The following is a 14,069-nucleotide window of genomic DNA, read 5'->3' on the forward strand; positions in this document are numbered from 1 at the left end:
AATGCAACAATATATTGCATTTTTCTCAGAAAAAAAAATCATTTTTCTGAAAACAAACAAAAATAAATAAATTCTTTACTGTTTGTGTCTCAAATAGTCTTGCAGTTGATGTAGTTGACTAAAAGAATCTCCATTAAATTTCTGATAAACTACTAAAAATGATATCGGACAGTAAAGTTTTATTTCTTTGTAAATTGTTTGTGCTTCTCCTTCCTGTCTGTCCTCATCAGGAACCACACGGAGTCAAAACCCCACAAGTGTCCCCACTGCACCAAGTCCTTCGCCAACTCCAGCTACCTGGCTCAGCATATCCGCATCCACACCGGAGTGAAACCTTACTCCTGCTCGTACTGCGACAAGTGCTTCAGACAGCTCAGTCACCTGCAGCAGCACAGCAGGTAAGTCCGGCTCTAGTCTTGGGTTTCTCACCTACCTGTGTGTTGCAGGAGTCTGTGTACATGTGTGTGTGTTTGTGTTTTTCTTTTATTTTCAGAATCCACACCGGCGATCGGCCGTACAAGTGCACCCATCCTGGCTGTGAGAAGTCCTTCACCCAACTCTCAAATTTACAGGTGTGAAATAATTTTTTCTTAAACCAGGGGTGTCCAAAGTGCGGCTCGGGGACCATTTGCAGTCCTCAGAGTAATTTTGGGCGGCCATTGATCACAGTTCTAGAATAGCTTAAGTTTTATTTGCCAGATCAGACAGTTGAATCAGATCCACATTTAAAAACAATGTTGGGGTGAAAATTTCACTGATAGCCAGATACAGATGATTAAAATATTAAAACATAAAATGTAAGGTGCAACACAAAGTATTCATCCATTTATGCTTTTAGTTGATTACTAATAGGGACCAAAAACATCCAGTGGCTTTTCCTAAAATGCAGCCTTGTGCACGGCCATTTAATGCACTCAGCAAAATAAAGCAAGAGTGAAATACATCTTGTTCTTGTTGCTAATTTTTTTTTAGTTTTTTTTTAATATGACAAAACTGCAGGAGCCTTTTTTAATTTTAAATCTACAGTGATATTTTAATTACTTGTCTACAGAAATTTGACTGCCTTACTTGTTTCATTAAAATATTGTGAATTTAGTTTGTATATTTAGCCATTAAAATGTAAAAATTTAAGGGTTTTTGCGATTATAATTAGAAGGGAAAATTAGGCCTGTCGCAGTTAGCATTGAATCAATTAATCTCATGATAAATTAAAAAGAGCTCAATAATTTCCATTTGTGTGATTTATCGTTTTTCTCTTTTTTTTCCTCTCTTTCTACCTAAAACTGGATGACTAAAGGACGCTTTAGTCATCCAGTCGTCTTTTTAACTTGGTGTTTTTGGCCCCCATGCCTAAACATTTGGACACCGCTGTCTTAAATATACAAAACCTCTCTGAATAATTTTAACTAATATGAGTTACAACAATATATAATTTCCCTTTGGGATCAATAAAGTGTTTTTTGCTTTGAATTTGAATAAGTTTACTGACATTTTCAAGCTGTTTTTCTTGTAACAATGATTTCCTCCCAGTCCCACCGCCGCCAGCACAACAAAGACAAGCCCTACAAGTGCCCCAACTGTAATAAAGGATATATAGATGCAGCCAGCCTGGAGGTGCACATGTCCACACACACTGTCAAACACGCCAAGATCTACTCGTGTGGTCTCTGCAACCGCTCTTATACCTCAGTAAGACAAATGTCCATTTCTGAAGAGCATTTCTACATGAAACACTATGAAACGCCGCACTGGCATCAGACGCCTGGCAGCTACTTTACACCGTGTAGTCATGTGTCCACTGTTTCCCCTTTGCCTATCCTCCCTTCATCTCAGGAGACGTATCTGGTGAAACACATGGAGAAACACAACCCAGACCAGTTGACTGCTTCTGTAGTCTCTGCAGCGCAGGCGGCGCAACAGAGCCAAAGCCAGGCCCAGGGCCAGGCTGGAGCTCAGGGCCGGGTGGAGAGCACGGACGGAGGTTCGCGCCGACCCGGAGGCGCGGGCGGCGGAGCGGCGGGCGGCGGCCAGCAAAGCCAGAACAGCTACCCCCAGACAGAAACCATGCCTTGTCCGTTTGACCTGCATCAGTACAAGACGGTATCTGCCGGCGACATCCAGTACAAACCAGTCAGCGTGTCTGACATCACTTCCCACAAAGACCTCTGTCTCACTGTGTCGGCGTCCACCATCCAAGTGGAGCACCTCAACTCCTAGAGGCGAAGGGAGATGAAACCGAGGCAAACAGGAGATGGAGACTAAAAGGATTAAAGCAATACTAGGATAAAATAGAAACTCTGGAACAAGTGACCGTGCCTGACCAGTGATTTGAGGCAGACAAGACAAAGCATACGCTGACATGTTATACTGAAGACTTCTCTTTTTTAAATTTTTTTGGTTTTTGCCATTTTTTTTTCTTCCTCTCTCTTTCTGCTTAGTTGTTCTGTTGGAGTGGAAACTGCATGTAAAGACTAAGTATGTTTCAATCCATCACAGTGATGGCTTTACGATGGGATCTGAACTTGTTTCTTTTTATTGTTACCACCAAATGATCTTCCGAGCAAATGCAGATTTGACCATAGCAATGATGGAGCAGGCAGTTAACGGTGAAGGTAAATTTTTATACTTTCATACAGACTTTCAGTCTTTAGATCAGTGTTATTGCCTCTGCTGTTTGTGTAGCATACATGCTTTTGATCTTTTAAACCTTAAAAGGGATCTTAAAGGTTACTTCCTTCACAGGAAAAAAAAAGCAATCAAGTATATAAAGTTATATACTACCACTTTATTAAGTATGATCGAATATCTAAGGAATTAAAAGATGAATTTATTTGCAGTTTCACATGACCTTTGAAGAAATAATATACTTCAGCTGTCATGTGATCAAGTGTAGTACTTTGTGTGTTTGTCCATAAGGTAATGTTATACAAATGTCCTCTTGCTATAATACTTCCACCATAACAATGTTTATTATACTTCTTTAAAGAAACATTAACTCACTTAAAGTTTGTGCAGCTCTTCTTAATGCTTAAAATACAATAAAGATTATAAAATGTTTGATTTTTCCCTCTATTTTATTTCAGTTGGGGAGTCATTTGCTCGGGTGTCAAAGGTTTACAGGACTGAATGTCTAATGTTCTGGTTAATTATTTATTCTGTTTTTGGGACCATTATCTCTTTAATTTATTATAATTTCCATCAAGTTACGGAATTGTATAGTTGGAAATCCATCTATTTTAAAGGCACTTTAAGAAACTTGAACTCCTGTGTCTGAGACGTTGACTGACCTCCATCCTGAAAAGACCAATCCACATTTTTCCCTGCAGAAAGTCATTTCCTAAAACTAATTATTCCTTTTGTGACTTTAAAACGCTATTTATTTGAACTGAGTGACTGGCAGACATTTTAACAAAAACATACTAATGTATTTTAAATAGCTGTAAAGGACATAATGGAGAATTTTTTTTTTATATAAAACAGGTTAAATGGAAATTATGTTTTTTTTTCAGAAATCATCAGTGTTTCTTCGATAAATGAAAATATTTAAAATATATCTGAAGTTGAAATGGGAACACACATGAACGGTAAATGTGACTTTTGTTAAAGATGGAAATATATTTTAAACATCCAAAATATTTTCAATGGGGAAAAAGTCATGGGTATTTGAATTGCTGTTTATAACTAATATAACAAATAGAATTTTTGTTATATTTAATCATTGAGACATTTAGTATCTAATTAGTCTGAGTTGATTGAACATTTTTGTTTATGTATTCAAGAAATTCAGAATATTTTAAATATAAATATTTTTAAATAGAGGGGAAGTCTGGGATATTTAAAAAAAAAATTTTTTTTGAAAACATTTAATTTAGCCTTTAAGCTTTAATGGCAATTACACTTTTGATTTCCAAACGTTTACAGTTTTATTTTTATTCATCTTAAACTTAGGTTCAGCTAAAACCTTCTCAGTTTTCAAGACAGTAAAATACAACAATTACAAATAAGGATGTCATTTAATTTATTAAATAACTTTTTCTTTCAAATTGTAGGTGGAATCTAATGAATTGAAACTAGATGTTTATATCTACAAAACTAAAATTAGATGTGTGGTTGGATTAAATGTTAAAACGACCTTCCATAGAGTTTATGCCCGTCTGCTGGAATGTGCACATTTTTATGAGGTGTTTACAAAGGTGGATTGTACCATTTGAGCACAGGGGGGTTTAATCGTAGTTTTACCAACATATTGTGGGTTTATTTATCAATAATTGAGTACTGGTGATATTTTCTTTATTATTTTACAATTTAATTATATAAACTGTTAAGAAAAGGCATGATAAAACCGCTATTGGTGGTTTTTGCGGACCATCAAATTGGTTCCGTCCACGGTTCTCCGCAGTCTGCAGTGGATGTTGCGTCACTGAAAAAGTGTAGGAGTCCAGAAACTTCACTCATGTAAATAACGGCAATTTGAAAGCTGTGTGGTAGCGACACACAGTACAGAGCTATTAAATATATTTATCCGCTTTCCTGCTTTTTGGACCATGCCTCGGAAAAAGCCATTTAGCAACAAACAGAAGAAGAAACAGCTGCAAGTCAAACGCGAGAGAAAGAGAGGTAACATTTTTTTTTTTTTTTTTTTTTTTTTTTTTTTTTTGCCGTTAGCACTAGCATGCTAACGGTAGCAGTTAGCTCCACGGCAGAATTCAGTTTTTGGAAACTGTTCCTCCGTGGCTAAAGGTTTCGTTAATGTATTAAGCTAACACATGACTCCAGACATTTAGTCTGTTATAGAAACGTGTGTTTGTCCAGACTGCATCATGTCGCGTTTACTGTAACTTACAGTCGAAGTTGAAAGTCAAACTTAAGCCCGTCAGTTTATTACTGAAGCGGTGAATAAACAGCAAACATGTGGGATGGAGCTTACAGTAGACAGAGTGGAGCACGTTTTTGCTTGTGGCCGAGTATGTAAACATCATAGTGGTTTGCAAAGCTACGTGTTATGATGTAAGTTTTGCTGTAGGATTGGACATTTAAACTGCCTTAAACGGCCTGTTTAATATCATTTAGATTTATAGGGGAATGCATTGCTGTTTAACATATACCTTTACATTTGATAGATTTACAGGAACTGTTTGAATTTTTTATATATATAGGGTTTTTTTTGTGTAAACATACCAGCCCAACAAAAAGCCAAGGTGGTGGCAGGATCATGCTGTGGGGATACTGGTCAAATTGTTGAAAAGAAAAAAGTAATTAAAGGCCAGTCCTGGATTAAAAATATACTGAAAACGGCAATGGACTTTAGCCTGAGGCAGGGGTTTGGTTTTCAGGTTGCCACTGAATCAGGTTTACAACGTGAAACAGCTCAAGGGTTTATGAATACTTTAAAAGCTTCCCAGTTGTTGACTGTATGTTGTTTTTATGACATTTTATTCATGTGTTTTTACAATGCAAACACTCTGAAAGGCCTTGTTGCTGAAAAGTGCCATACAAATAAACTTGATTTATTGAGTTTTACTGTGACGCCAACCTGGTCTGCTAGGTGACACAGGTTCTGGTCCGAGCAGCCGCAATGCGAGCGTGGAACGAGGAGGAGAGCGTCAGTCTGACACCTCCGACAGTGAGACCACTGACATCAGAAGAATAAACCAGCAGCCCTTTGGGAGAGACGGCAGATATGATCCAAACAGGTAAGCTAATTCAACACTGCTGTTTTATTTGGAGCTGAAAGAGCACTTACATTAAAATAAACATGTCCATTGATCTAAGAGGGCATTTATCATTTTTCATGGTAAAGCTGATCTGCTTTAACACCTTAGCAGAAAAAGTGAAACAACAAGAGCTAAATTGTAATTTATTTTATGATAAGTAATCAGTTTTCACCAGCTTTCTGCTGATCTCGTTAAACATGTCATGATCAAGTAGAAAAAGTGGATATTTGATTACACTGTATTTAAGCTTCGGATACTAACAAAAGGAAAATGAAACTTTTTGCTCTTTTTTTAAGGTTTCGACTTCACTTTGAGAAAGAGAGCAAAGAGGAGGTGGAAAGGAGGAAGAAGCTGGCCATGGAGACGGTGCTGAAGCCGGTGTCGGATAAAGAACTAGAAGTCAGCAAAGATGAAATCTACCCTTCAGAGAAAGGTATCATTGTTTTTTTTTCTTATATTTCTTTAAAGCACCCTAGATGAGCAGAGTGCAGTGAAGGGGTGAGTCGCTTCTTTACCTGCTGAGTTTTAATCTTCCTCCACCAGGTCTCGTCTTCCCGCGTCGGCCATCTTGGACTTATGAGATGACGCGGGAGAGCCTGTTGAGGAAGGAGGAGAAGTCCTACAGAGACTACCTGGAAGACCTGCACTCCAGAAACCCACCCGGCTCCCTCAGCCACTTTGAGCACAACCTGGAGGTAACGTTGTTTCCCCGATGGACGCCGAGACAAATGTTTAAATAAAAGTCTGCCGCTTTCTTTTATAGCAGCAGTGAAAAGACTACAACGTGCAGCTGTTTTAAACGATTATTTTAATAATAAAGTCGTCTATCAATTGTTCTGATGGTTAATCGAGTAATTGAATAAAAAATTCAATTATTCAATTGAATTTTTTATTCAATTGAATAAAAAATTCAATTGAAAAATTCAGCAGTTAGAATTTACCAATTCTAACTGCTGTTAGAATTGGTAAATTCTAACAGCAGTTTTACTGTCAGACATCAACAGCCCAAATTTTCATATTTGCATTTGTCAACAACATTGCGCAACACAAAAAAATCACCAGGCCGGAACGCGGTGTGCTAAATAATAAAATATAATTTAACGAAGCTTTGAGGCAGGTAATTTTCCTCGAGGAAAGTCACCTTTTTTGCTTTGTTTTTTCTTTTTACTCTGAAGGCCATCAGATGTACTGGTTTCTACAGTCTAGACCAGTAAAAGTTCACAACCTTTTTTATAAAGTCAACAGAATCTCTCATAACTTTGATTATACTGCAGCTGTGGTCAGATGAAAAGGTAAAACTCCCTTTAAGTCCACTCAGAAATTGGTGTTACTTTCTGTTTGTAATATCTACACCTAAACACTTAAACCTCAGTATTCACCTGAGCAACTGGAGATGCAACAGTAAAGCCAAGAAGCAAGAGTAATGTGCTGCAATACAGACTGCTACAGGAAATCCTGCTATAACAACTCTGAAGAAAATTACAACATTTAATGTCCCTTGGGGGTTGATAAAGTATTTTTGGATTTGAATTTGAATTTAATCATCTAAACCTTCATTTCTCAGTCTAATTCTACGGATAGTTTTCATTTTTTTTTCCTTCAAAATATTTTTCATTTCCAGCAGCTTTCACACAGTGCTTAACTTTGTGAAACCTTACCAACAGGTGGAATAAGTAGATATGAAGAATTGATAGAAAACAGCTGCATATTAATGCATCTAGCAGTTATGGATCAATATTAAGTTTCAATTAGACATTCATCTTAGCATGCTGAGATTTGAGTTAGATGTTGCTGAGCATGGCGGAACAACACAAGCAAAGCTTTAAATTTTATCTGCTAAATCTTTACAACAGAGGGTCACACTGTTGTCACTTCAGCTACCTTTCATTTTATTAGAATTATTTAACTATATGTAGATATTTTCTCTTGAAGCAGATGAAGAGCAATTCAGAAAGTCACCAGTGTTGCTGTTTATGATTGTTGCTAAATCTTTATTTTCCTCTTTATTTCAGACTTGGAGACAGCTGTGGAGGGTTTTGGAAATGTCTGATATCATCCTTCTTATTGTTGACATTCGACACCCGGTAGGTGAACCTATCATCAGTGTCATAATGGATCAGGCCACTAGGGGGAGCCACTGCCAAGAATCAACAATATTTTCACTTCACTTATTGTTCATATCTACCAATTATTTTTATGTTTTTATTAAACAACTCTTGCTAGATGAAAAAAATAATCTTTTGTTCTGGGAATGTCAAGACAAAAACGAAACTGAGAAAATGTTTCAGCTATTACTATAAATAAATATAGGAATGTGGAGGAAATAATCAGTTGATTTGGTGGTGTTACCTCAGACAAACAGAAATCAAATATATTGAATTTAATTAACTGAACTGCCTCTTGCAATTAAATCAACTTAAAAAAAAAAAACACTGGCATTTTTATACATGGCATGAAAAGTGTGAAATTGAAATATTTTCTGTAGCTTTATAAGTAAAAAATGCACAAAAAAAAGATAAATAATTATGTTTCTACACCTCATCTGCCCTCGTGTTGTCCAAAAGTTAAATCCATTCTTTGAGCGTCTCTTTGTTTCCGTCCATTGACCCGTCTAACCTGTAGCTCTTAACAACTCTGGCTTAAATAGTTTAAATATTAATTTAGTAATGAATGTTGGGTTTACCTGTTTTTTCATGTTTTTAATTGATTTTCTACAACAGAATGACAATGAAAATATTCATGATGTTGTTTTAGATCTTATCTTTTTGTCATTGTTTTTTTTTTCTATAAGTTTCAATGTATCTCATAATAAAACATATCCACCATGAACGATTTATTAAATGTGTCTGTCTGGATCCACCAGGTGCTGCAGTTTCCTCCAGATCTGTACCGTTACATCACAGCGGATCTGCACAAGCAGGTGATCCTGGTGTTGAACAAAGCAGACCTGTGTCCTCCGCCGCTGGTGATCGCCTGGAAACACTACATGGCCTCCCAGTTCCCCCACCTGGAGATGGTCTGCTTCACGTCCCATCCTGGACAATCCTACAACACAGGTCAGTAATCAAGGCCTTGTTGAAAAGGCCAGCGTAGTTAACATGGATAAATAAAAACGATAACAAAAAAAAAACTACAACTAACTGTGTTTATAAAACTTAAACATACTGAAGTTACAGATGTCATTTCCTTTGATTTTGTGTTTACGGGTCGATTTATTCGCCGTTAAGCCAAAGTGAAATTGATTTATATTTACATTTCCCCCCCCCACACAAGCAGTTTACGTCAGCTGGCACTTTGAACTCCTCTTGGCAGCACTTAGCTCGTCCGCAAATAGCGAACGTTTGGAGAAACCGCTGGAGTCAGATGTTGTTCAACAGTAACTGAATACATTTTTTGAAAATTGTAACTTCTGTTTAGTATTCATTTGTATAAATAATCTCAATATAATACTTTGACCTTGTTGAGTTCTGCACCTAAAAAATAGCCAAAGTATGAAAAAAACAGAAACTACTGCTATACCTAATAAAAACTAAACTAAAATTAAACAATATTTAACTAAAGATCACCAGAGTTTGGCAGTAACTAGACAGTTTCTACTAACTGTAGTAACTGTATCTACAGTTGCTACGGTAACGGTAGCTGCATTACAGTTGCAGTTATACTTTTACTCAAATAAAAATTTACTTTTAGTAAAAGTTATTCATTTACTAAAGTAACTTTTAGGAAAAAATGCACTTTTAGGAGTATTTCCACTACACTGTACTTTTCATTTTACTTGAGTAATTTTATTACGAAGTACCACTACTCTAACTTCAGGTTTTGTTTACTTTATATCTTAGTCCGTCTGGCAATGTAATTTTTAAATAATAAATGATCAGTTACTCAGTACTTGAGTAGTCTTTTCACCAAACACTTTTCTTTTTACTCTGACTCGAGTAATTTCTTAAATGGATACTTTTCACCTGAGTAATTTTATAATGAAGTATTGTTACTCTTACTTGAGTAAAATTTCTGAGTAACTTCACTGAATAACGAATCAGCTTGTTTTAACCAAAAATACATCATGAGTTTTAAACAGATGAAATTGATTTGGAAAAATGTTTATTTTTTCCTGATTATTTTAATTATTATCATTTTAATCTTTAAAAATGCCAACATGTCCACATAACTTTATATTTCATTTCCTCTGATGCTGTAATTTTTAGAGATTAAATGATAATCTTTTAACTCGAGTAATTTCTTGGAGGCCACTTTTTACTTTTACTTGAGTAAAAATATGATAAAATAGAGCGACTTACCTGTAGTTTTTGGTTACTCTTCCCACCTCTGATAATTACTAATAACATACTTCAAACTAACTGAATTAGACAAACAAAAAGCCACAAAGAAATAAAACTAAACTATAATGAAAAACCCAAAGCTGTAACAACCCTGTTTGTTGTTTTGAAGGGTTAATTATTATGTTTTATTCTCTCACACCTGTTGTCATTATGTTTCTCTAAAAAGTGTTGCAGAAGAAGAGGATGAGAAAAAAGGCTGACTGGAGTCGCGCCGGAGGTCTTATCGATATCTTTAAGGCTTGCCAAGAGATCACAGCCGGAAAAGGTGAGAGGAAGAGTTCCTACGCTCTTCATCTTTACCTTAACAACTGATACCTCATAGAAACAAATCACCCTCTCAAAATGTCTCACTGTTTCTTCCTTTTCTCAGTGGACCTGTCCAGCTGGGAGCAGAAGATCCAGAGAGACGCTGCTGCAGCGCGGCTGGACGGAGAGCTGCAGGACGAAGGAGCTGAATCGGTTCTGGTGGAGCATCAAAGCGACAGCGCTCTGGAGATGAGCAACCAGGAGCTCTACAAAGACGGAGTCCTCACTCTGGGCTGCATAGGTGAGTTTCATTACAAAACTTAAAAAACATTCACTAGATTTGTCAGTGGTGGAGATTTTGTCATAATGGATCCCAGGCTTTCTGGCTTTGGCACCATCTACAAATCTGGGACTCTCCCGTGTTTTTACTTCCTAAAATTAATAAACTTATTCTTAAATGTCTGAAATTGCTTGTTTTGATAAATAAATACCCTAATTTATTTTGCAGCCAACTGTAATAATAATAAAACAATAAGAACATTTTGAAGAGTATTTTTTTTAAAATCCAGTCTAAAAAAACATAAAACAAAACATTACAACAAATTTAACCATATTTTATTGGAAAAAAAAAATGAAACCACCAAAATGAATTTCTTTTTTGGCACTACCAGAGCTCCATACAGTGTCTTTTTGTTGTTGAAGCTATTGTTGTGTTTACGTTTGATGTACTGGTGCGCAATTATCAAATAAATTTGTAATTCTGTACATTTCCGTCTGTGTTTTTAAAAAAACAGAAATGCTTGATGTCTGTATCAGATCGATATCGACCGATAGTAAATCTCATATATTGGTATAAAAAATAAGATAAAAGTGTATCGGTGCATCCCTAAATCCTAACCTGTGGTTGGACTTATTTTCCCAGGTTTTCCTAATGTTGGTAAATCCTCCGTAATAAACAGCCTAGTGGGGAGGAAAGTAGTGAGCGTCTCTCGAACGCCGGGTCACACCAAGTACTTCCAGACCTACTACCTCACCCCGACGGTCAAACTCTGCGACTGCCCCGGCCTCGTTTTCCCCTCCCGCGTCAACAAGCAGCTACAGGTACGGCTCACCATGTCTGAGTTTAAACCTGCCTATAATCTAAGACGAGTTAAATACCTGGCTCTCTAAATCATCTGGGTGTGTCTCCTCAGATTCTAGCGGGCATTTACCCGGTGGCCCAGCTGCAGGAGCCGTACACGTCAGTCGGTTACCTGTGCGAGAGAACGCCTTACCTTTCTGTGCTCAAGCTCAAACATCCCAGTTTGCAAGAGAAAGAATCCCAGCAGAGCACGGAGGAGCCCAGTTGGACCGCCTGGGATGTGTGTGAAGGTGAGACAACGTTTAATCCCACGGCAGGCTGATGCTAAACGTCCATGCTAATCCATGCTAAACTTTAATGTAGCTGATATTAAGATGCTAACTGGGAATGTTTTTGGTCTCTTCCTGTTCAAAGGAAATAATTTCTTTCTATTCTTGCCGCTGGTTTTATTTTGCTTATTATGAAGGATTGATACCAAGTTAACAACCCGATTCTTTTGGATCAGGCTATTAAGAAAAAAACTCAATCGATAACTTGCATCCCTAGTCAGAAGGTTTTAATTTTAGCCTTAATCTTTTTAAGGAAACAGACGACAGGAAGTTTGTAAACATCCATTAATTATGAATAATATCGAACGTTGTAATGGCTCCCCTGAGAGCTCCGGCTAAAGATCTCACTCTGTCTTTGTGTTGCTCAGCTTGGGCAGAAAGGAGAGGCTACAAGACGGCGAAAGCTGCGCGCAACGATGTTTACCGTGCAGCCAACAGTCTACTGAGGCTGGCGATCGATGGCAGGCTCTGTCTCTGTCTCAGACCGCCTGGCTACAGCTGCCTCAAAGGTACGGCTGCTCATTCCAGAAGCTCTTGAAGGGTTAAATTTCTGCTGGATTTAACGTCTTTTTGGGGATTATTCCCGGCTTACAGAGCACTGGGAAAATCATCCAGACCTGCCTGAGATTATGGCTCTTCAGGGGAGAGCAGCAGAGGAGGAGGGAAGTGCGGAGCGGGAAGACGAGGAGGACGGAGAATCCAGCTCCGAGCCCGAGGAGGAGAGGGACAGGGATGCTGACGACGACGAGGACGGTGATGATGAAGATGAGGGGTTTGGACATCGGGGGTGGAGCGACGACAAGCCGTCATCAGGCTTCACTGTCAACATGTACAACGTGCTGCGGGAAAATGACTGTGAGTGAAACTGCAGGAAGAGGAAAGCAGAAAACAAACAGCTCCTACTAGGGGTGCACCGATTGTGATTTTGCCCGATACCGATTTTTTTTAATTTATTTTATTTCTTGTCTGTAATGTCGTTTGCTGAATATAGCAAGAAAGTTGCAGAGTAGTGCAGACATGACCTGGTGGGCGGCTCTGTCACATTCAAGAATCGGCCAATCCCCAAAGTGAAGGACCGATTTATCATGTCGGTGCACCCCTAGCTCCTTCCCTTCCCAGGCTGCTTCAGTGCACCTTTCATTCCTTCTTCCTCCTTAAACCTGCATTCCTTCTCAGGTTCTGTTCTCATAAAATTCTCCTTTGCACATTAACAGAATCTGCTTTTCTTCCAGTCATTTTCCTTCCCTTTTATCCTCCAGAGCGTATTTATGTTTCCCATGCTGTGCCTCCACTCGTTCATCCCCTCAACTCCATCTTCTTTCTCATTTTGCATGTAGTTCTCCGAGACAAAAGAGCAAAATAAATTCCCTGAGCCTGCAGCTGGTTTTCAACGTTTTCATCAGAAAGTGACCTCATAGCTGGAACGCCAAAGTTCAGAAAAAAAACAAAACAAAACGATGAAACGGTTCAGACACTCTGCTAATGTGAAGCCAGTTGCTGGAGCTGCTTCTTTAGCGGCTCTAAATCATCGCTGTGGAGCGTAACTTCTTGGTTGATGGGTGTGGGGCTGAAAATTGGAGATGCTAACCCACAAAACAAGAACTGATAAAACCAACTCTTCACAGTTTTGCAGCTAAACGTTTCACAACTCTGTCAGTAGATCGTTAATCTGCAGCAGGGCTTTAGTTTGGCTGACGCTGGCTGTGAAAATAACTAGGATTTAGTTGAAACTGGGGGAGTGAAATGTATCGACTCCTGCTGTTCTGAAGGAATTAAACATGTAGTGTTTTAACTACTGCAAATTTCCTCTAGATGCTGACAAATTTCCAGTCATTAGTGCATGTTGAGTGAAACTGAGTGGGTAAAAATTGTGTTTACCCACCCATTTGGCGTTTTGAACATAGTCATTATTCCTTTCTTGTCCTCATGTGTTCATATCATCCATCTTGAAGACTGGAGAAAGCCTTATTTTGTCAAATACTAAAAAAAACAGACTGTATTTATACAATTTACCACTAAATATAGTTTTTTAAAGTTGAGGTCGACTTCACCTGTTGACCTCATGAGGTTGTGAGGCAAACGGATCACATCACTCCCAGTAAACCCTCATCATCTGTTGACGTTTGGCTGCTAGCTGCTGTGTCGGTGTTCACACTCGCATCTTCACCTGGTTGTGGGAGTTTAAAACTTTTCCTGCAACTACATAGAAATAGAAACTGGTCACTACAAATTCCAGTTCATCCATCATGGATGAGGACGCATTTTATGAGATTATCTCAAACTAAGAGACGTTTCTGTCTCTTATTGTCGTTACCTGGTGTTTGCTGCTGTCGGTTACGGTCACTTTGCTGTTTTTATT

General features: G+C 38.1%; 2 protein-coding genes across 6 annotated transcripts in view; both read left to right on the plus strand.

The window, feature by feature from the left end:
- The window catches only part of znf384b (zinc finger protein 384 b), a 16,134-nt gene extending 13,076 nt beyond the window's left edge, over window positions 1-3,058 (plus strand). For 3 of the 5 annotated variants that reach the window (XM_016670542.1, XM_016670541.1, XM_016670540.1), the window contains 3 exons: window positions 231-398; window positions 494-572; window positions 1,531-3,058. In XM_016670542.1, coding sequence (XP_016526028.1) covers window positions 231-398; window positions 494-572; window positions 1,531-2,217 — 934 coding nt within the window. In that variant the 3' untranslated portion in view covers window positions 2,218-3,058. The remainder of the gene's footprint in view (window positions 1-230; window positions 399-493; window positions 573-1,530) is intronic. The other 2 variants (XM_007550196.2, XM_007550194.2) reach the window with 1 other exon arrangement.
- A 1,352-nt stretch (window positions 3,059-4,410) lies between these two features.
- Window positions 4,411-12,665, plus strand: gnl1 (guanine nucleotide binding protein-like 1). The gene is made up of 12 exons (XM_007550197.2): window positions 4,411-4,617; window positions 5,546-5,693; window positions 6,011-6,147; window positions 6,258-6,409; window positions 7,727-7,798; window positions 8,578-8,770; window positions 10,221-10,319; window positions 10,425-10,601; window positions 11,223-11,401; window positions 11,494-11,671; window positions 12,079-12,219; window positions 12,305-12,665. The coding sequence occupies exons 1-12, from the start codon at window positions 4,545-4,547 to the stop codon at window positions 12,571-12,573; spliced, it is 1,818 nt and encodes a 605-aa protein (XP_007550259.1). The 5' UTR covers window positions 4,411-4,544; the 3' UTR covers window positions 12,574-12,665.
- Window positions 12,666-14,069: the final 1,404 nt, after the last annotated feature.

The sequence above is a fragment of the Poecilia formosa genome, unplaced genomic scaffold (genome assembly GCF_000485575.1).
Source record: "Poecilia formosa unplaced genomic scaffold, Poecilia_formosa-5.1.2 Scaffold34, whole genome shotgun sequence".
Lineage (NCBI taxonomy): Eukaryota > Metazoa > Chordata > Actinopteri > Cyprinodontiformes > Poeciliidae > Poecilia > Poecilia formosa.

Bases quoted from the DNA above. Each gene is read 5' to 3' on its own strand.
- gnl1 (XM_007550197.2), top strand. From the start codon at position 4,545: ATGCCTCGGAAAAAGCCATTTAGCAACAAACAGAAGAAGAAACAGCTG. The intron at 5,694-6,010 runs GTAAGCTAATTC...TCTTTTTTTAAG, and splicing joins GGCAGATATGATCCAAACAG to GTTTCGACTTCACTTTGAGA. The intron at 12,220-12,304 runs GTACGGCTGCTC...CCCGGCTTACAG, and splicing joins TGGCTACAGCTGCCTCAAAG to AGCACTGGGAAAATCATCCA.